This window comes from Hippichthys cyanospilos, chromosome 5 (assembly GCF_059441005.1).
Source record: "Hippichthys cyanospilos isolate Australia breed blue-spotted pipefish chromosome 5, RoL_Hcya_1.0, whole genome shotgun sequence".
Taxonomy (NCBI): Eukaryota; Metazoa; Chordata; class Actinopteri; order Syngnathiformes; family Syngnathidae; genus Hippichthys; species Hippichthys cyanospilos.
Genome location: NC_142373.1, coordinates 13052418 through 13073422, shown reverse-complemented (window position 1 = coordinate 13073422; position 21005 = coordinate 13052418). Strand labels below are relative to the sequence as shown.

Sequence of the window (21005 nt, the reverse complement as noted above, 5' to 3'; positions counted from 1 at the left end):
GTGCCCAGGAGTGGTCAAGGCCACCCTTAAAAAATGTGCAGGCCATCACAATGGCAAGTATAGATTTTATTTTTTTCCCCAGAAATTGTTTTGTTTGCAATGAATGTACATATCCTGGCTCATTGATTATTTTGTGTTTCTATGGTTACGAAAAAGCAAACCAGATGTTGTGTTGTGCACTTCCTGCAAAGAACCAATGCAAAAGTAATTGTAGCTCTGTGTTTTTAGCCTAGCATGGTCTCAATATGTATATACTGTAAATGTTTAGTGTTAGATGTAGTCACAATGAATATATTCATGTGGTTTGTTAATGGTAATTTTGTTTCAGAGAGATGCTAGAAAAAAAAACGTGGATTTGTGATTAACATTCAAGATAACGAGTGAATATCATTAAGTTCGAATTTAAGATAGGGATCAGCGCATTAGTTTGCAAACGCTGCTTTAGTTTGCTAACTTAGCCTACTGTTTATAATATAAAAGACAAGAGGGGTATTTTGTTGTATTTTATATTATAAAAGCATTTGAAGTGTTTTGGTGTTTTCTTGTTTATAGTTTTACACCTCTGAGTCATCTACTGTGAATAAAAGTGCAATAATTAACAGTTGTCGTCATCGAAGGAGCTATCTATTTGTCTAAGCTGCTGTGAGGACGTATTAAGGGAAGAATAGCGCACTTTATGACTTATATACTTTATGCCATTACAAAATTCAAAATATTCGCTGTAAATGTTATTAGTCTGGGCGCAATAGATCATTAGCGTAGCCTAAGTAGACATTTCTCTTAAGTATTTCTGACAACAGTATAATGATATCTTTAATAATGGCTTTTAGTTATGCTGTGGCCATTCCGAGATTTTAAGTGGCCTCTCTGGCCACGTCTATTAAAAAAAAAAAAAAAAAATCTGCAGGCGCCACTGCAGATATGAGGTCTAGATTTAATCACTGTCAGTAGTTAATGCCATTTTCTCTGCTTTATATCCCTGACCACAAGTCTTCCTAATGCAGCATTTGAGAGAGCTGGGAAGTTGTAAATATGGTACTTGGAGCTTATGAGGTCTGACCACGTACAGTGCATAAAGGGAACACAAAGAGAAGTGAGAAGTAGCACTTATATAGTGTAATAGTATACCCATCCATTTTCGATAGTGCTTTTTGAGGTGAGCAAGGAAAATGGAGCTGATCCCAGCTGGCTTCGGTCTGGGCTGCATTCTAGACTTTTATGTTGACAGATCATCAACTACGAGCAAAATATTATTTTTTTTTCATGCACATGTATGTACTAGTATATATCTTTTATTCAAGCAAACCTCTAGCACGAGCAACCTGCGGGGTCGGAGCCGCTTGTGGTTTTTTCATTTTTATATTGCGGCTCTCCATGGTTTGGGAAAATAAATAACGCTTGGTTCAGATCGACTACGTGGATGGCGTGATAAGGGACATATTTGAATTGCAGTCAATGCTGTTTGCATGAGTGGATGATAGGATGACATCTATAGGACGTGTTTGGTGTGGTGGGACACAAAACGCGATGCAAGTCAGCCAACCGCTTTCGGGAAGGTAACAACAGGAAATGCAAATATAGTAGCCTGAGCTTTCAAGATTAAAAGCACAATATCATGTATATGAAAATCTGGTGGCGTGTTGTTGATCAATTGGAGAAAAATTAATACTCATCATTTTTTATTTTTTTAAATTTTTCAGGCACTTTGATGCACTAGGTTATTTTTGTCTGTTTTAGACTAAGCTGTAACCATATAAACACTGCAGAAAATAATTAACAATTGTTAAAAGTTGATTTTTATTGCTTTTTTCTTTTGTTAATGTTAAAAAGGATATAGGTCTAGGCATATTTCTATATTTTTTACAGCTAATAATGTTATTTATAGTCAGTGTGTTAAGTGGGGGCGGGGCTTGGAAAGCTATAATTGAGAAGCACTGAGCTATAGCAACAATTACTTTAGGTACTTAAGTATGGCAATCAATTACTTTAGGTACTAAGGTACTACAGTATTTGACTAGGTACTGAAGTAATTGATTAGATAATTGAATACTAGCCACTTGAATGAAAAAAATCATAAATACAGTAATTTGTTGGGATTGAATGTCTGGGAAAAAAAAAAATGGGAGTGAATGGGTTATTATGTCTCAACCGCAAGTAGCAACCACTGCGTGTTTGCTAGCTGGCACCCTGATATATTTTCTTTTACGCAGTTTTCTGTAAAGCGGCATGAACCAGCGTCAGAAAAGCAAGGCGAAAGCCCACCTGAGGTGTTGACATCACTACAGCTGCCGTTGATCAGTATTTTGCCCTCCGGACAAGTACATCGGGCACCCGTTGGGTTGAGCAAACACATAAAATCACAAGACATCCTCAGGCATGGATTTGACGCTGTTGGGAAAAGTCAGAGGAACTCTGTGATACATTTTGTTCATTCGAATGTTCATGTTTTGAAGAGTGGGATATTTGTTATAGCCTTGAAAGGCCCAAAGATGAACATATGCACAATTTGACATGCACAATATCACCAACCGGAATACTCAAGTCGCGTGGGTGTGTGTGAAATGCCTGATTAATCAATGGACCTTGAATTGCACTGAAGAACAACATCAAATATCTAAAAATGAATTCATCAAAACAGTACTCAGGGATGGTTGTATTCTGGTCAATACGGATAATTACCACGGCGATATTGACTTGATCGCAAATGAGTGTGGTTTTGCCAAAGGATATCAATCAAGCATGACAAATCCATAATGAATGAGAATTTACAATTTAAAGGAGAGTACGCATGATTCGCCGTGAACAAAAACACGCACGCGCGCAAAAAACTTGACGGTGAAATCCTAAAATAACACAGGTTGTTGAGGGACAAGCGGGCTTGATGTCAAGGCACGTCTTCAGCCCACACATTGCGTTACGGTTGGGTCTAATGAGTCTCTCAGGGACAGCAAAGCTTCAATTTTGAAAAATTGACCAACTGACTCCATTTGAATGCAAATGCAGTTGGACAACTCGCTCATAACGTTGCATGATGACCTCACAAAAAAAAAAAAAAAAAATCACTAAGCTTCAACTCAGTTATATAAGCCTGCAATTCTGCTTTAACTAGAACTGTAAAAATTAACTGATTGATCGACAACTAATTAATTAAGCAATTGTTCAATAACTATTTTATTAATGATGTAATCATCAAGCTATTGCTTTAGGGCTGCAAAATTATGGCCAAAATAATAATCACAATTATTTTTGGTCAATATTGAAATCACAATTTATTATCACGATTATTGAGCATGTTTGGTCAAACATGTCTATTTAGGTCCCTTTTTTTTATAACTAGCGGTATATAAACAAGGGTTCAAGCCTTGATACAAATAATAGTAATAATAAACTAAAATACATGAATGAAGTAAAATTGGCACACCGGGCAACACAGCTAACTTGCTGATATGATTTAGTTTTAAGCAAATTTGAATCAATTAGCAGTCAAAAGGTCATTTTCACCATTTCATCATTTCAAACTCAATTTAATCAAATTTTTTGCCAATCCAATTTTTCTCAATTGACAGCCAGCACTGTTTTTATTCGGAATCAAGTGACAAACTCAATACTATTTCGCACAGGTAATTTAATATATTAGGGTGCAAAGCTTTTGTCATGGGAAAATATTGCTCCCTGGTGGTAGGATGACAAAGTACTTAATTTGACTTGTATTCATTAAAAAGCGCCTGGCTTTTAAAATCTTATTATCGCCGAGGATCAGCTTAATTAATTTAAAATTCGATTAATTTAAAGACACTCCAAATCAAGCCACCAATGGCTAAAACGGCTCCATAATTTGACCATGTAGATTTCCTTAATTTGGAAAGACAATTAAAAAATGCAAATTACCATCTTGGTGTTTGAATCGGTGGGAGATCAAAACATTGGTGGGTTTCTCCACACCCAAGTTAAAAAACTCCACTGTCTGTTTTCCAAACTTATGAATCTTGAAGACCTCGTGTTTGAGTCCTGTTCCATAGATGTAATCTTCAAATAAATCAATTCTATAAGGTTGGGAGATACCTGCAAATACAGACAACAAACACTATAACGCCATTAAATAAAGATAAAAAGAAAGAAAGTCGAAATTCATTTCGGCCAGTGAGGGAACAAATGTTTCTTTTTCTTAAAACCCTCGATTTAAACAGAATTATGATTTTTTTCTGGGAATAGTCAGAGGAATTCTGACTTTTGTGAAAATCAATAAAAAAAAAATGGATTTTTTAGTCAAAATTCTGACTACCAGTATCAAATTTTGATCATTTTGTCCAATGAAATAAAGGAACAATTCTTAGAAAAATTGATTATGAGAATATATTGAGAAGTCTGACTTTAAAGTAAAAAATCAATGGGCAGTCGAGCAGGGAATGAGGACTTTTGTTTACTGCCCAATCACCCAGCGATCATCCTGCAAGAGAAATCTGAATTTAAAGTAAGACTTTAAAGAATTCTGCTTTTAGTCAGAATCGTGACTTTAAAGAATTCTGGCTTCAAAATCCATATTCTGACTTTAAAGCGAGAATTCTGTGATAAAAAAAAAACCTCTCCCAACTTTTTTTTTTCCCCACTGGCCCTAATCGTCTTCCATTCGAAAGTGAGACATTTTATGCCAGAAATTACCATGTCTCTCATTGATCGTCATCAGCGGGTCGGAACCATCCAATCTCACGCTGCCAATCTGCGAAAGCTCGGGATCAGCCCAGTACAAACGTTGATTGAAATAATCAATGGTCAGTCCTGCGGGGATGAGGAAACAAAGACTTTTATTTACCGCCCAAACCACGCCGAGATCTTGCCGCAAGTCGTCAAGCGTCGGTAGAAGCCAAGGTCACGACAGTCCAGCTCAAATCTGAAGCCGCCATTTTATGTGTGTGTGTTTCTACCCTTTGCCTTGTTTTCTTTCCACAATCAATGCCGCTGTGTGGAAATTACAAAGTAGATCTGTGCGTATCGCGCATTGCGCTTTGGAAGGCAGCGTTTCGGAATGCTTACGTTACAATTCCGAACCAATGAATCACTTTTACTTTGGGCACGGCGTTTGACTAGATAATTGAGAGCCCGGCTGGGGGTTTTAAATAGGTTTTCCGCAGATGATGAATTCCTCGCTCTGTAAACACAACAGAATGTTGCCGCTTGAATTAAAGGAGGACAAAGCTGATGCTCAAAACTAGTTCAACGGTGTTTCCCTATTTAAAAAAAAAAACAGCTGCTTCAGAGGCATTTGTAAGTTTCATTTGTATACACATTTATTGGTGTTGTTTTATTTATGCTGTGACTATAGAAGAGATTAATTTTTAAAATGCTGCATGCGATGCATTTATTCAACATCATACATAATAAACGTGTGTGTTGTGAATGGTCGTGGGTCATTGAGTGCCCTATTGAGAACGGATGATGTAAATATCACAATATTCCTCCCAAAAATGTGCTTGTGCAGATGTTTTACTACAGAAAGCAGTCATAATATTATGGCTGGTTGGTATTTTGCAGCATTGTTTACGTTATACCGCAAAGTAAACTTATTGAGATCTTTCATTGTCTTCGATTAATACAATATGCAATAGAGTGTTACAGTATAAAAACCCAGCGCTAGTAAACCACTTGTCGACCATGTCGCCAAAACGATGTTCTATGATAACATATTTTGGTAATCGTATACCCTACTGGAAATTCTATCAAATGAGCAGGAATTCAAATGAAATACACGTCAAATACGTTTTTTATTTATTCATTTTTTTTATGGAGGTGAGCTGACACTTGACTAATGCTTACGTAATAAAAGCACTGTAGTGATCACTGTGACCATTGGGTGGCAGTGTTTTCTCACTTACAACACAGATATTACCTACATACAATTCTACTTAAAAGAACAAGTACCTACCGGTTGGTCTCCTGAGGTTTTTTTCCAAAAGCACTCTGCGTAAAGATCCATCCATGGCGGATTCTTCAATATGAGAGTGGTCGCCTACCACACTCCAGTACATCATCCTGAATGTCAGAGAAATTATAATCACCTTTGCCCCATGTGCCTTTGCAATGCCGTATATTAGCTCATATGATTACACCCATACGTTCTTGCATAAATGAAAGCTGGGGTGGTGCTCATCTGGCTTGAGGAACAAGAAGACAACCCCAACATCAAAGCGTTCCAGCTAGGACCGCTCCTCGACATCCAGCGGGTATTTATTGTAAGCAAACAGCAGCTCCCTTCAACTGTGCTGAGCATTCTAATGAGATTTGAGCCATTGGCTGGCTGCGCATTTGCCGCGCTGTTTTGGTTCACTGTCAGCGATCTCATTATGTTGCATTTGAATATGGCAGGCAGCTATAGTATAAAAACCTAGTATGCAGCACATTACCTGCTCAGCCTCTAATGGCAAGCAAACACAATTAAGAGTCCAGCTGGTTGACACCGCAAAGCTTTGGAAATATCTGAACGTTAAACAGATAGGACCGTCAATGAGCGTATACGAACGCATAAAAGGCTGCGTAATAAGAAATATTAATATCATGATATACTAGCAATTCACCAGAGAATTCATTAGGTACTCCTTTACAATCTAAAAATGGGGTGAAGAAAAACCATGTAGCTGTACAATCGGGACATTTTTTTTTTTTTTTTTTACAATCTAAAAATGGGGTGAAGAAAAACTACGTAGCTGTACAATCTGGACATTTTTTTTTTTTACAGTTTTCACACACTCATACCTTTTGGCAGTCAAAGATCTTCAAGAACCACTGAAGTAGAACATTCATGTTGAGAACTTTTAACTCATTCAGTGCAAGCCATTTTCAGAACCTATTTTACCTAAAGGCTTCAAAACTTGTTTGAAATATATATGTACTTGTTTTTAACGTAATTAGCTACCTTAAAATACATTGTAAATATCAGCACCAATATTTGGGATTAAAAAAAAAAAACTTTTAAAAACGGAAACTTGTTTTTGAATTTAACTTAAAAAGATCCATACAATAGATACTTGCAATTAAAGCAAAGAATCAGTGAGGGAAAATTGTACTTTTTAGTTATTTAGGAATTTTGGATGAAAAAAGATTCAGGAAAAAATAACGGGCGCTATGATTTTTACTTAAGGTTTTATTTAGTTTTTTAAGCCATAGCATTAGAAGCTCTCGGAACATTTTATTAGATTTTTTAAACAAAGTTACCTGGTGACTAATATAAAAAACATTTTCAAAACTTTCTTTTCAAAAATTTCTTCTATAAATATATGCTTTAAAACATTTACATACGCTTATTTTAAGTTGGATGCCAAGTATTTTCCCCTTTTACTGAAAATGAAAGCTGACCCCAAATATTGATTATTGGCCTAATAAACAGTAACACAAATAAACACTATCGTCCCCGAAAAAAAAAAAAAAATATCAAAAGCTGTAAAAAAAAAAGTCAATCAATGTGCCTTTAAGAGGCGGGGCTTGATGGGGTAATATAAGACAGTGAGGAATTTTTCCTTGGATGTATTTAAGAAAAAATATGCTTCAAGTCCACTTACCCTCGTCCAGGGTTTACAGCAATGGCGTAAGGCTCTCCAGCGATGTCGGTAATTAAGCGTGTGCAATTCGGTCCCTTAAGTTGTCCGACATTTATGGAATATCGTAATTTGGTCCAATGCGCCGTGTAGTAGCTGAACCAATGCATCCGGGAATGATCGGTCCAGTAGACGTTTCCGGTGATCCAATCGGCGGAAATGTCTCGCGGCCGTCGGAAGTCGGAACACTGGAAGCCGGAGAAAAACAAAACTCCGTTCGTTGGGCTGAAGGAGTAATCGACCGAATCGGTAACGGCTACGGATGCTTACGATGTTTCGGATATTCGTTTTGCTTTGACTTCTCTCCATACTTTCTTTGAAAAATATTCCGCCGGGGTTGAATTGGGTAGCCCAGATAAACTTCTGGTGGTGAAACAAAGCATCCATCCCGATAATGCGCGCATTGTCCTCAATTTGCGCCAGCACTTTGTGTCCGTGGCTCCGGTTAAACGGATACGCAAAACTTCGGATTTCAGTGTCATTAGCGATGTAGAGCACTCGATCCTCCGCTCCTGCCCGCAAAGTCGAGAATAGAAAGCGGCGCCGATTCAGCCGGGCTCCGTTCTCAAATGAAGGTCATCTGAAGAAAACGTGAATGTCTGCTATAAAACTTTAAGAGCGTCATACCTTTTGCGACGCAGTTTCCATCGATCTCCTTATAATTTCTGTCACACGTGCACTTGAACGATCCTTTCGTGTTGGTGCAGTAATGGGGGCACGTATCGAACTGCAGGCACTCGTTTGTCTCTGCAAATAATGACAACGCGGGATTGGAGAAAGCGCTTGCTTTTAACATATTAACCACCGTAAAGGTGAAGGATACTGCTTGTGGCACGTTGAGAGGTGTTGAGATATTTGTTATAGCATCAGCAAGCAGCCTAGGAAATGCATATATATATATATATATATATATATATATATATATATATATATATATATATATATATATATATATATATATATATATATTCCTAAAAGACGTCAAAATACTTTTAAGGTTTTTGGCACTGAATGGATTCACATTTTGCATGCAGTGTTAAAGACACATCGGAGCACACACTCGCCATTTTCACTGAAAGCTCACTGTAAGATAAGAGCTAATTATGTTTCTGCTGCTAAAATCTTATCTGGTATCGATTGAAGTGTTTTAGAAAAAAAGTTCTCTGTAAAAGTTATTTTTCTTTTCTGTCGAAAATAAGAAATACTGAGGGAAGATTGTCATCGGACTATGACGTGGGTGATGCCAGTGCGTCAAGTACATTTTACAGAGGAAAATAGGACAAAACACTGCTGTTAAATTGGAAGAAAAAGAATCTAATAAGTTTAATTTGAGAAATTTGAAGCACTTAATATCTGAAGACTGACTGAAATCCAAAAAAAAAGTACAATACAATGTTGTAGTTCAGTTTATCTTTCATCTAATTTCTTGTGATGTCAAAACATTTATTTAGGGTTGCAATCCCAAGTTTTGTTTATAATCGATTGGGTTATAATCAGTTCAGTCAAAAATGTTGTCCATTGATTTTTAACTCGTACAGGTTTCTTTTCAAATCAAGAACAAATTGATTGGAACTTGAAGCAACTTATTTTGATAGAGTGATAATGTGGCATGCTTTTATCTTCTTAAGTTTTATACAGATGTGGATTGTCATTACTCAACGTGCCAGCAGACAAGCAAGAAACAAACACTACGCAATCAATTTTCTGGAGTTGCTGAATAAAATACAGGTCCATGTAGATACCACTACGAAAGCAGTTAAAAATTTGAATAAATCATACATGTATTGTTTTCCAAATGAGTTACTAACAAACAAGCGATATGTTGCTGCATGTTACAATTAATTTGCTCTTAATTTGAAAAGAAATCATGCACTATTCCTGTCATGGCATTACAAACATTACATTTGATTTGCCGATATATATATATATATATATATATATATATATATATATATATATATATATATATATATATATATATAAATAAATGGATGATCACTTACCATCACACTGGCCTGACTTGGGGTTCCTCTTGAAGCCCGTTTTGCACTGGCACACGGCGTTTACGTTGGTCTGGTTGCATATGGCGTCCTCGCCGCACGGATTTGTTTTCTTGCCACACAGGTCGCCACTTGAGACTGCGAATACAAAACACAGCCGCCCTCTCCAGCTCACACTCCTGCTGCGGTTTGCTTTTGATGCGCAAAAGCCAAAAGGACAGCGTTGTCTTTCACATCACACGCAACGCATCTCACCAGCTGGGCCGTACATACATTAGCATAAATAACATCACGGATAAAACTAGAATCTAGTCCCGCCTCCTCATCGTCTCACAGTGTCACGGGGTAGTTTTAGACGGCCTTCGTTTTTGACTCACAGGCTTTGCAGTCCTGCTCATCGGAACCGCCGTCGCCGCAGTCGTTGAAGAGGTCACATTGCAGCGAGATGGAGACGCAGCGCCTGTTATTGCACGTGAACTCGCTCTTTCCGCAAGGCCGAGGTCGCCCGGCCGCCACTTCTGCTTGGGTTCACGGAGAAAAAAAAAACGCAAGACTTTTGAAAGCTTTATATGGAAACACGTACTTGATGCAAGTGCTCTCATACGCTCATACAATACCATCCACAAGTTAAGGTATTTATTTTTATTTGTTGTTCTAGTGCCATCTACGAGTTAACTGGGATCTTTCACTACTGTTGGCAGGCAGCCATATTGAAAGTATCCAACTGGAAGGGCTGGCAGTGATTGAGTAAAGGGCTCCCCTGATAAACCTAACACTAATGAAATGTAACTAGCATGTGAACCTCTAAATGCCAGGGGAAAGGTACTTTTTCTCATTTCAACCTTTTTTTTTTAAATGACATTTCACTGGAAGGAACTTCATTACTTTCAATATTTATCCATCGCATGCTGCGGTGGAAGCCAAGTGCTCGTCGGCAGTCAATCGCTGCCAAAAACGAGATTAGAGATAGACCGATTATCGGCCAGGCTCGTTATCGGCATCCATATTTGGTCAAAATGAAGAATGAATGCAGAGAAAGGTTCCCTGAAGGTAGCAATGTTTTAAGTCGACCTATTGTCAGAATTGGGTTTTTCAAAGAAGGTTGATACCAATATTCGTCAAATTGACAACTATCAATGTTGGCAGTTTTTTACTACATCAATTTAAAACGTTTCTTTCAGAGAATTTATTTTTTCAATTCAACATCAGGTAACTTTAGGAGCAATTAAGTTGACATGGAGAAAAAGTTTTGTAGCTTTTATTTTACTTGGGATTAAAAACAAAGATCAGTATTGCTGTTTTAACAAAGTAGGTTAAAAATTGTAGTAAAAATTTCAAATCTAATTAACTCGAGACATGTTATCCTTGTTATTTATGTAAGTTTAGGAGAAAAAAAAGATAATAAAGCCATTATCAAAAAAAAGAAATCCGATGTCTGATAGTAAATCAGTTCATTTACCATTTTTTATTAATCTTGACAGATTTTTTTGCTGTCAATGGGAACAATACATTTCAGTGATTTAGTTGTTTGTGGAAAATCATGAAGCCATAATTAAGTATTCATTAACCTTTTTAAAGTATGCAGATATGCCTGGGAACTTCCTGAACTTGTTTAGTTAAATTTTTAGCCCCCCCACCCCAAAAAAAAAACATGCAAACCTGAAAATTCCAATAAACATGCCTCAAGACGTTTCAACAAATATAAGACCTGGAGATGGTATTGAAGAAGAAAAAAAATGACACCAAAATTTTTCCTTTTACTGAAAGCGAACGTCGGCTCCAAATATCTTCAACTTTTAATAATTGGTTTCGACATTGAAAAAATGGGAAAAAAAACCACTATTTCTAGATGTATATGTTGCAAAAAAAAGAAAAAAATAATACCTCCACAGCCTGTCAGATTTTCACATACACATAACATAGAATATAATGTACCGCTCGGGTATTGATTGAACTTTTTTTCACAGCTACCAAGTGAAATATCCAAATCAGGAGGAAATCGAATCTTTACACGATGACGTGGGAGGGGGTGTAAAAACAGGAAGGAAGAAAATGAAGCGATAGCGAGATGGCATGATGGGACCGAGGTGAGATTGAGAAGACGGATGGAGGGAAGAGGCGTACTATGGAGGGAGGTAATGGACTGAAGTGAGAGATTGATGGCCGGATCAATGGAATTAGAGAGGAAGATAAGAGGTAGAGAGAGAGAAAGAGAGGATGAAAGAGTGAAATATGAATGAAGCCATTCGGCCCGTTCGCTCGGGCCTGCTTGGCGCCATCCCTCAAATCAGCGTTGCGCTGCAGGAACGTGTCAGGCTGGCGGAAAAAAGGAAAAGGAGATGCGGAAAGCCTACGCCTTCTGCCTCCAAAATATTATGCACCCTTAAAAGAACAGATAGTGGAACACAAAAGGTGCGGCACACATGTAGACAGACAATAATGCTCACTCATATCACTGCATATATATATATATATATATATATATATATATATATATATATATATATATATATATATATATGTGTGTGTGTGTGTGTGTGTGTGTATGTGTGTATATGTGTGTGTGTGTGTGTTGATGCAATGTGTCCTCACCACACTCCTCCTCATCAGAGCTGTCACCGCAGTCGTCCACTTTATTGCAGACTTGGTCGGCGCGCAGGCAGACATGATTATTTCTGCAGCGGAAAGGCCTCGTAGGAGGGCAGGCAAGTTTTTCTGTAGATGAAAGGAGATAAAAAGCAAGTGGTTACGGCTTTGTGAGGGACCAAAAAAAAAAAAAAAAAGCACTCCAAAAATGGAAATTTTTATTGCGTTGCGGGGAGTCGTGGCTTATAAATATGTTAAAAAGGATTACGGCTACATGGTCTTTGCAGCAAAGCAAAGTTGGGGCGGACCCACCGCACATGTCGGCGTCTTCGTCGGAGTTGTCGCCGCAATCGTCTTTGCCGTCGCACACCCATGTGTGAAGTTTGCACAAGGTGTTATTGCAAATGAATTCGTCAGCCCGGCAAAAGAAAGCACCTATAGTCACACAAAGAAATTAAACACTCCCCCACGCATTTTCAACATTAGGTCTCAATGAAAGGTCTATTCAAGCGAACAAAAGGTGCTATTCCAATCCGTTCCTCTCCCCTTCCATCTGATTTCAAATCTTTAATAGCTTTTTTTTTTTCCACCCCTGGCAAGTAGCTGGGAAGCACTTCCATGTGTAATGGTTTTTCTGCTCTTATAACTCCAATGAAGTCCACAGATTTTGTGAAACATATTGTAAGATCCTATGTCTATTAAAAGTATAGCATCTTACAATGTGTACGATGTTTTTACCATTTTTAATCCGCGTTTTGCTTTTAATCACAAAGCAACTTTTCAAGGCAGGGGCTTGAGTTGTCCTGTCCGTGACATGATCGGACTTTTACCTCATTTACTGTCATTTTCATTCGCTATTAGCCGTTTTCCTGGATTTGGACAGATGTTGCTGATGTGATGGAAAATTCGTATTTAGCCTATATTAGTTTAACATTATGTTATTCACTGACCACCTGGCATTGTTTTAACAAAGACTTTTCACTAAACCAGGCATGAGAAATGTTTGTGCTGCTAGGATAAGATGACCCTGATAGGTTAGGGAGTTCAAGATCTCCCACCTTCAGTTTTATGGGTTTTCAACCCTCCTTTCGGGTTGTAAATTTCCTCCACTCCAAATACCGATAAGCATGTTGAACAAAGAACTGTTTCTCTGATGTGTTTAGGTCTGGTTTTCATCTTGTAGACGTTCACTCCCAATGAGTGAATAAGTATCTCCACTTTTACGTGTCCTTTCACACTCTCTTAGAGGACATCCGACTGTTCTCTTAAGACTTGTGTTCTCTTAAGCTTCAAATAAAGGAAACCTAAATACGAGACAATTTGATTTCCGGGCTTTTTATCTAAATCCTAAAAATTCCACAACACTGTACAAATATGGAACCCACCAAAAGAGAGATTAGACTCTTCTTTCAACAGAAAACGTGTTTTGCTATTCATTCGCAATCCCAATTTAAATATCGTTAGTTCAGAAATTACATCAGATTCTCATCAGAAACCAATGGGAACCATGCACGATCGCCTCATATTTTGGAATCTAGAGTGGCATCCAAATACTTTTGTCCATATCGTGTCGGAGCCTCCAACAAGAATCCCACGTACCCTGGCCGCAGTTTTCCTCGTCGCTGTGATCCATGCAGTCGGTGACGCCATCGCAACGCCAGCGTCGAGGGATGCAGTGAGCTCGATTTAGGCAGAGAAACTCGTCTTCTCTGCACTCTTTCACGCAGCCCGTCTGTCACGAAAATGCATTTTTAGCAACGCTGATCCACAGGCATATTCGGCCACCCGAAGGTGTACTGACCTCATCCGAGCCATCCAGACAGTTGTCGTGTCCGTCGCAACGCAGGCTGGCTGACACGCAGCCGCCGCTGTCGCACACATACTCGTTGACGGAACAAGAGGGGGCCGCTGTCAAGGAGGAAACCTCATCAGCATCGCGCAGGTTTAGATTGTACTAATGGTGGCTAAAATTGGAAGCTAAAATGAGCTCAAATAAACACTCCACGTCAAGATTTCTGTTTTCGTATGTTGCAAAACTAACCACAGCAACATCTCGGGGCAATTTAATTTCAAGTATTATATCACTTATCCATAAAACAAGCAATCAGATAGAAGCTGATCTTGCATTAATAAACATGACGATTTATTAGCGTAAGAGTTCAGGTATTAGTTTTTTGTCATCCTCCCATTCTACTGCTGCCGCTATAACTTTGAATGTGTATGGATTTAAAAAGCTGGTGAGTGACTTGGGTGTCAAATACATTGCGGGATTAACATTCTTTAAATTTCTGTGACAATGATTGTAAACAGTCTGTTGCAGTACACAGTCTGTTGCAGTCAACCCCTAGAAAAGTTTTTGCAATAATGTGGTCAAAGAAGCCTCACCAGTAATCACGGCATTCAGACAAATGTTGCGTTTTTGGCATATGAATTAATGCAGCAATATGTACAGAGGTTCAAAGGTAAATTCTTATTGTTTTCTTTTCTATTTGGTGGCATGCAAAAACTTTCCCGTAGCTCATTTCCCGTAGCAAAAAAAAAACCATGATGGCCTCCATCTGAGTGGCGCTCCCTGTGTAATATAAATAGTGAATACTAGACCTAAGATTTTATATAAAAAAAATGTTAATTTGATTGAACACATTTATTTATACCTTTAAATTTATTTCAGGTTTTTTTAAATGACTGTCTAAATATTACACCTTGTCCCTCCTAATTTATGTATTTATGTTGAATTTTGGTTTTAGTTATAGGTACACCGGAAAATATACAGTATATCCGCACTGCACGAACAGTACAATCATTTCTAACCTTTATGTATGTGTCAGAGCCCTTTCTCAAGGCAGCACAGACAAGAAAATGACCCCAAAGATTGACGACAAAAAAGTGGAAAACATTTTCTAACCCCGGTGGAACATTTTTTCCCCTCAGAAGAAGAAAGTCAAGAAAATAATAGCGAGGTATATTTTGTGCACCGACCGGCATTCAGTTGATCAAAAAAAAAAAAAAAAGCAGATTGTACCTGTTCCCTGGCAGTTTCTCTCATCCTCTCCCATCTTACAGTCTTCTTGGCCGTCACACAGCCACTTTTTGGAGATGCACAGGTTGTTGTTGCACCGAAATTGGTCATCGGCGCAGTGTGCCTCACAGCCTTTCTGTGAGCCAAAAATATGAAAACGGTGGGAAAACAGTGATAACGAGGGGACCGACGCGAAACAAAAGTGCGGAGAGTGTACATAACATTATGACAATCGCCATTACCCACGCGGCAACAGAAACTGCGGCGCAATATGTTACACTTCAGCTGATACATACAAGAGAAAAAAAAATCAAAATAAAATAAACGCTGCTCATCATTCAGGTTTGAAAATAGCGAGCGGGTGAAGAGGTACTTGTGGTTTGTACTGCGCATCCACTTGGAAAGAGAACCTTTGGAGCTCATTTGGAGACGTTTAGCATATGCATCTTTCAGCCCGGCTCAAGGATCCCAAAACGAGCCGTTTAGCTTCCGTGACCATCAAAGCCTCCACTTTGGGCGAACCTCCCCCAAAACAAGGACGATTTAGAGATATAATATGCAATGCAAATATTTAAATAAAGGCTTGCATCCTAACATGATTCACTAAGAATAGTGAATAATTACAAGCCTTTGAATTATACACTGCATCATGACTATTGATGACCCCACTGAGATGAACCTTGAAAGCAGGACTTGTTACCGCTGATGTTTACTTCTAAAAATCTTTATGAAAATTGTGACCAGTGGGAAATTAAACACAATTTCATTTCCATGCTGCATTTGGCGCGTTTAATTCACCTTCACTTTGGTGAGTGCAGGAGTTAAATGTTCATGGGAAAATGCATTTAAGGTTTTTTATTTTTGGGTATATGCCAGCAATTTATAGTGACAGGTACAAAAACTAACTCATTCGCTGGCAGGGCCGTAAAAATGGATCTTAGATGTTTACAGCCATCAATGGCTATAAATATGTCAAATCATGCTAGAAAAGAGGAATTTCCCTAATGCACCATTGTGATACAACATAACATGATATAATAATATTTTTTGAAGCTGCAGCATGTTATGGTGGAACAAAGCCTTTTTTTGCATGATTTTTTTTTTTGTGCCATCAATATCTGATTTAGTAGGCATTCAAACTACATTTGTAGAGGTACCTCAAGGCATATTTTACTCAGGAACTCCAAAAGTTGATCATGCAAATTCAAACATTTATTTAAAGATCCGATGAATTAAAAAATGTACAAAATAATCGGATAATAATAATGTTTACGAATTTAAATCAGATTTAGCCTTAACTTTATAGCTTGTGCAAAATAATAGCTATTCATAGCTTCTCTCCGTAAGGTTTTTAAGCGCCACAATGAAGTAAATATGTTTGCAATCACGTCTTGTAAACTGTCCATTTACCATTCTGCCACTTGTACAAAACCTCAATTTTACAATTTAGCAAATTTTAAAATCGCCGATTTTTAAAATGACAAATCTGTCTTCAGACTTTTGATACCGCACAAACAATAAAAAAAAAAAAAAAAAAAAAAAAAAAACTCGCCTCATCGGAATTGTCCAAACAGTCGTAATCCCCGTCACAGCGGAATCGGGAGGATATGCAGTCTCCGTTTGCGCAAGCAAAGTCCTTGTGGTTGCAGGTGACTGGCGCTGTTACAAAAATAAACAAGTGTTACAATCATGTCAATTTGATTTAAAGCAAACAAATCTCCGGCTATCATTATTAGCCAAATGTTTGTGTTTACAACCATGCGCTAATGCCTGGAAAAAAAAAAACAACAATAACGACAACGCAATTGGAGATAATTAGCCTCATTTTGTATGGCTGATACGGGATAAGAGCGGAGGCTGCGGGCGACGCTGATCACCATGTAAATGCATTCAATTCTGCCTCTGCAATCGACGGAGGCAAAACTCTCTGAAGCCAAAATCGTGTTGCTGCCATTTAGCGTGTCCCAAAGGACCACATTAGGACGCAACTAAACAGCTGCATTAGATCCACTGTCTGGGCTTTCCCCCTCATTATCCGTGTGTGTGTGTGTGTTTGCATCTCTGCTAGAGTCACATTTTACAAAGAATATGAATCCTATATTTTTGCTTTCATACTTAGCATTTCTAAGATTCTCTATTACAATCAAAGCGATGTGGATTGTAAGACACATCAAGAGGTATCGTATGAGGAAGAAGCAACTCATTGTGGATAAAATGTTATTCAAAATACACGTAGTCGTCAATTTATAATGAATTTGGGTTCTCGCCGTAACTACGTAATGTGAATTTTTATGCAAGAAGAACACACAGTTTCTTTCAAACATAAACAAAACAAAAAGTCACAAATATGAATTTAAGGCATACTATTAAAACAATGAAATGAAACTGAAAGTTTGGCACTGGCAGTATTATACATTTTTAATCGTTTTAAATGGAAGAAATACATCCAATAAACATTTATTTAAAGGTTTGATTTACTGAAAAAAAATTCTGTTTAAAATATTCAGGCATAAACCCTTATTTCTGACTTAAAATCAGTTTTAATGCAAACTTAGCTTATGTATAAATGGCTTAAGCCTTAAAGGGACAGTCCATTTATTTTGTCACTTTTAGGGGTAAAAGGTTAATATTTTGTCTGTAAAGAAATTGATAAATAATTATTTTTCACGTACAACTAATCCCCTCAAAAACACATTTTGCTTCTTGCTGTTAAATGAAAATCTCATTACCTGTACTGGAGGCTTGGGTAATAACCAATCAAGACTCACTTGTTGGTCATGTGACGGTCATAAGCTGAACTGTGATTGCTTGGTCATTACCTGAGGTTTCAGCACATGTGATGTCACTTTCGGCAATTGCATGTGAAAAGGAATTTAGTTATTATATTAAGTTGTTCAATTCCAATATATGGTTTAATAATAATAATAATAATAATAATAATAATAATAATAATTATTATTATATATATATATATATATATATATATATATATATATATATATATTTTTTTTTTTTTTTTTTAACTAATTTCAGGTCTTTTGCAAATTCTTGAATTCGTCAAATGAGGAATTAATCGAATCAATTTGATTTATTGCACGAACCCTAACCTTCTTGTGCGACTGTTCCAAGAGCACGTGTTTGTGTGCGTGTCGAGCGTCGACTTTGTACACAAAAGGAAGTGACGGGAAGCGGAGGCGTCAGGCAACTCACTGCAGTTCTGCTCATCCGAGTTGTCGCCGCAGTCATTCTGGCTGTCACACCGCCAGTGGTCTGGGATGCAGTTGTTATTCTCACAGCGAAATTCATGAGGTCCGCAGGTCTTTTCATCTTTTTCGTCAGGTGCAAACAAACACAGAGACAAAAAAAAAACGGCTTCAAAGAGCATGAATATTAATGCACCGCTTGCCATCATATTTTGCGGGTGTAATCATCGTATCCTCCGGGTTTTCGCCTGAGTAGGTTTGACACCGAGTTCAAAACTCAGTATGTTCACCAGAGGCAAAGACACAGCAGAAGATGAAATATCTGGCTGCACTAGCAATCATCCTCAGCAACATTTATGACACAAAAATAATACTTTCTTCAAAAAAGACATTCAGGAAGATTTTTGGAGCATAACAATATTGAATCATTCAAAGTTAGCAGCCAAGCAACAAGGCCGACAAAAGTGAGAAAACCTGCCAAATCCCTTTCTTGTTTTGTTTTTTTTTTTCGCAATATATATTGCAATATCTGCAATATAGTAATAGGATTAAGCATAATTAAGCACAAATTTCTGCTGAAGCTTTTCATGTGGTCAGAATCTGAAAATGCCTGGTTGGAGGCTTCTTTCTAAAAAACTTTTTTTTGCAGTGAACTTGCTTGAAAAGGTTTAAAGTTTATTTTCTTAGGTTCTGAATACATTAAAATATTAATGTGGCATTAAGAAGGAAAAAAATATATACGATATGTTATAAGAAAACTGCTTCAGAACACGTTCTTGTTCATACTGTACTTATAAGGGCTTTGGGAAACTACTTGTCAAGACAACAAACACAACATTTTTTGGTCAGTCGTACAATTTTCTGAAGTCAATTCTGACAAAATGTCCTTGAATCAGTAGTGAGTCTCGGAAATAGTGAGGCTAACTTTGGAATCGGACCAAGAAAATGTTGCGTATTGAATGGGATAAGATGGAGGAAAAGACCGGCTGTCAACATGCTGCCAAAGAACAGATTGTCAACTTTTGACCCCTGCCTACTCACATTTCACCACGGTGGCAAAAAAAAAACAAAAAAAAAAACGTGGAACACTGTTCTTCCAGAGCAAGTTTCAAAGTCAGATGAAAAACTTTGGGCAGAAATTTGAGAAGTTTCACTGCCATTCATTGCTATCCGTGCATGTACAGTATGTCCGCACAATCTGTATTTCAAGACTGATACGTCTGGAAAAGGCTCTCGCTACAATCAGACGTGCGAGAGGGAAGCCGAGTGTAAAATTGATTCCGTTTAAATCACATTCCCACCCGGCTCGAACGGAGGGAAGTGAAACGTTGTGATTTATGGTTAAGTGGATTTCCGCAACTCACCGCAATTAGCCTCGTCTGACCCGTCGGCACAGTCGGGGTCCTCATCGCAGACCCACAGCTTGGAGATGCAGTGCATGGAGGCCTTGCACTGGAACTGGTCAGAGGAGCATGTGCTCTCAGCTGTGCACGGAGAGAGGCGGAGAGAGAGAGAGAGAGAGAGAGAGAGAGACATCAGAAACCCAAAGGGAACCGTACAGGTCGGAATAATTGTAGTGATGAAGAAAATTTGAAAAAATGCATAGTAATTACAATTGTAATGATTAATGGAAATCGCTCAGTGATGGTTAGGTATTAGCACACGCGATGGAGGTTGTCATCAACGCTCAATGTCTCAAACAGGATTGACTGCTACAGTGTTAATTGCAACGCCACGTTCGGTCTTTGGAAGAGGGAAGTAATTAGTTTCACCCTAATTTTACCCCATCTATTCTGTTTCCTTCTGAATGTCTTTCCACTCCCCCTCGCTGGAACCCCTATCGCAATCACACGCAAGACAAGTGCCGCAATATGAAAGACATGAATGCAGAGTGATACTCTGACAATCAGGTCCAAAATTCTGGAAAAAAGCTATTCTCAGAAATGCTTTGAATGAGAAAAATGACATTTAATTACATGCAACTTTGACAAGCGTTTATTTTTTTACTGTTTAAGCAATTCATTGTCTCGGTGTCAATAAAAGGTAGCGGCTTCTCTAACAGTAGACCTCAATCGTTTTTTAATGATCACTACTGCGAAATGCAAAATATTTTTTTGCAGTGAAGTACCTCCAAATCAATGCAAATCATTTTTGAATGAAAAAAGGCATTCAAAGTTTTTCATGTTTCGTCTTACAATTAATTTGCTCTTAATTTTGAAAAAAAAAATAATACTGTTCCTGTCACATTGGTACCAGCAAAAAAAGTGCCTTTATAGAGCCAAATTTGAGAACTGATGCACTACTCATTAATGCTGAGATAAATGTGAAGATGTGTTAATTGTGCACTACTTTTTGTACAAACTCCTCCGAAAAGTTTGAATGAAAACAGGCTGCATGAAATAACTTGTGAAAAAGTGAATAAAGTTCAAACTTACGGCAGTCTGTTTCGTCTTCTCCATCACCGCAATCATCTTGACCATTGCAGCGCAGATTGAGAGGAATGCATTTCTGTTTCCTGGTGCACTTGAACTGGCCCGACAGACAGATGTATGTCTCTGAAACAAAAACATATCTTGATTATTAACTATCCACATATCTTTAACACCATGTC

General features: G+C 37.9%; 1 protein-coding gene across 1 annotated transcript in view; it reads right to left on the bottom strand.

Moving 5' to 3' along the window:
• Window positions 1-21005, bottom strand: part of LOC148423597 (low-density lipoprotein receptor-related protein 1B-like) — a 247169-nt gene that overhangs the window by 17908 nt on the left and 208256 nt on the right. Inside the window, exons 66-83 of the mRNA XM_088415013.1 lie at window positions 20830-20949; window positions 19759-19878; window positions 18402-18518; window positions 16744-16850; window positions 15195-15327; window positions 13974-14080; window positions 13772-13904; window positions 12485-12607; window positions 12179-12301; window positions 9964-10107; window positions 9590-9724; window positions 8214-8333; window positions 7857-8098; window positions 7551-7774; window positions 5921-6027; window positions 4660-4776; window positions 3889-4062; window positions 2263-2388 (exon numbers count right to left, since the gene is read on the bottom strand). Of these exons, the coding sequence (XP_088271139.1) occupies window positions 2263-2388; window positions 3889-4062; window positions 4660-4776; window positions 5921-6027; window positions 7551-7774; window positions 7857-8098; window positions 8214-8333; window positions 9590-9724; window positions 9964-10107; window positions 12179-12301; window positions 12485-12607; window positions 13772-13904; window positions 13974-14080; window positions 15195-15327; window positions 16744-16850; window positions 18402-18518; window positions 19759-19878; window positions 20830-20949 (2472 nt within the window). The remainder of the gene's footprint in view (window positions 1-2262; window positions 2389-3888; window positions 4063-4659; window positions 4777-5920; window positions 6028-7550; window positions 7775-7856; window positions 8099-8213; window positions 8334-9589; window positions 9725-9963; window positions 10108-12178; window positions 12302-12484; window positions 12608-13771; window positions 13905-13973; window positions 14081-15194; window positions 15328-16743; window positions 16851-18401; window positions 18519-19758; window positions 19879-20829; window positions 20950-21005) is intronic.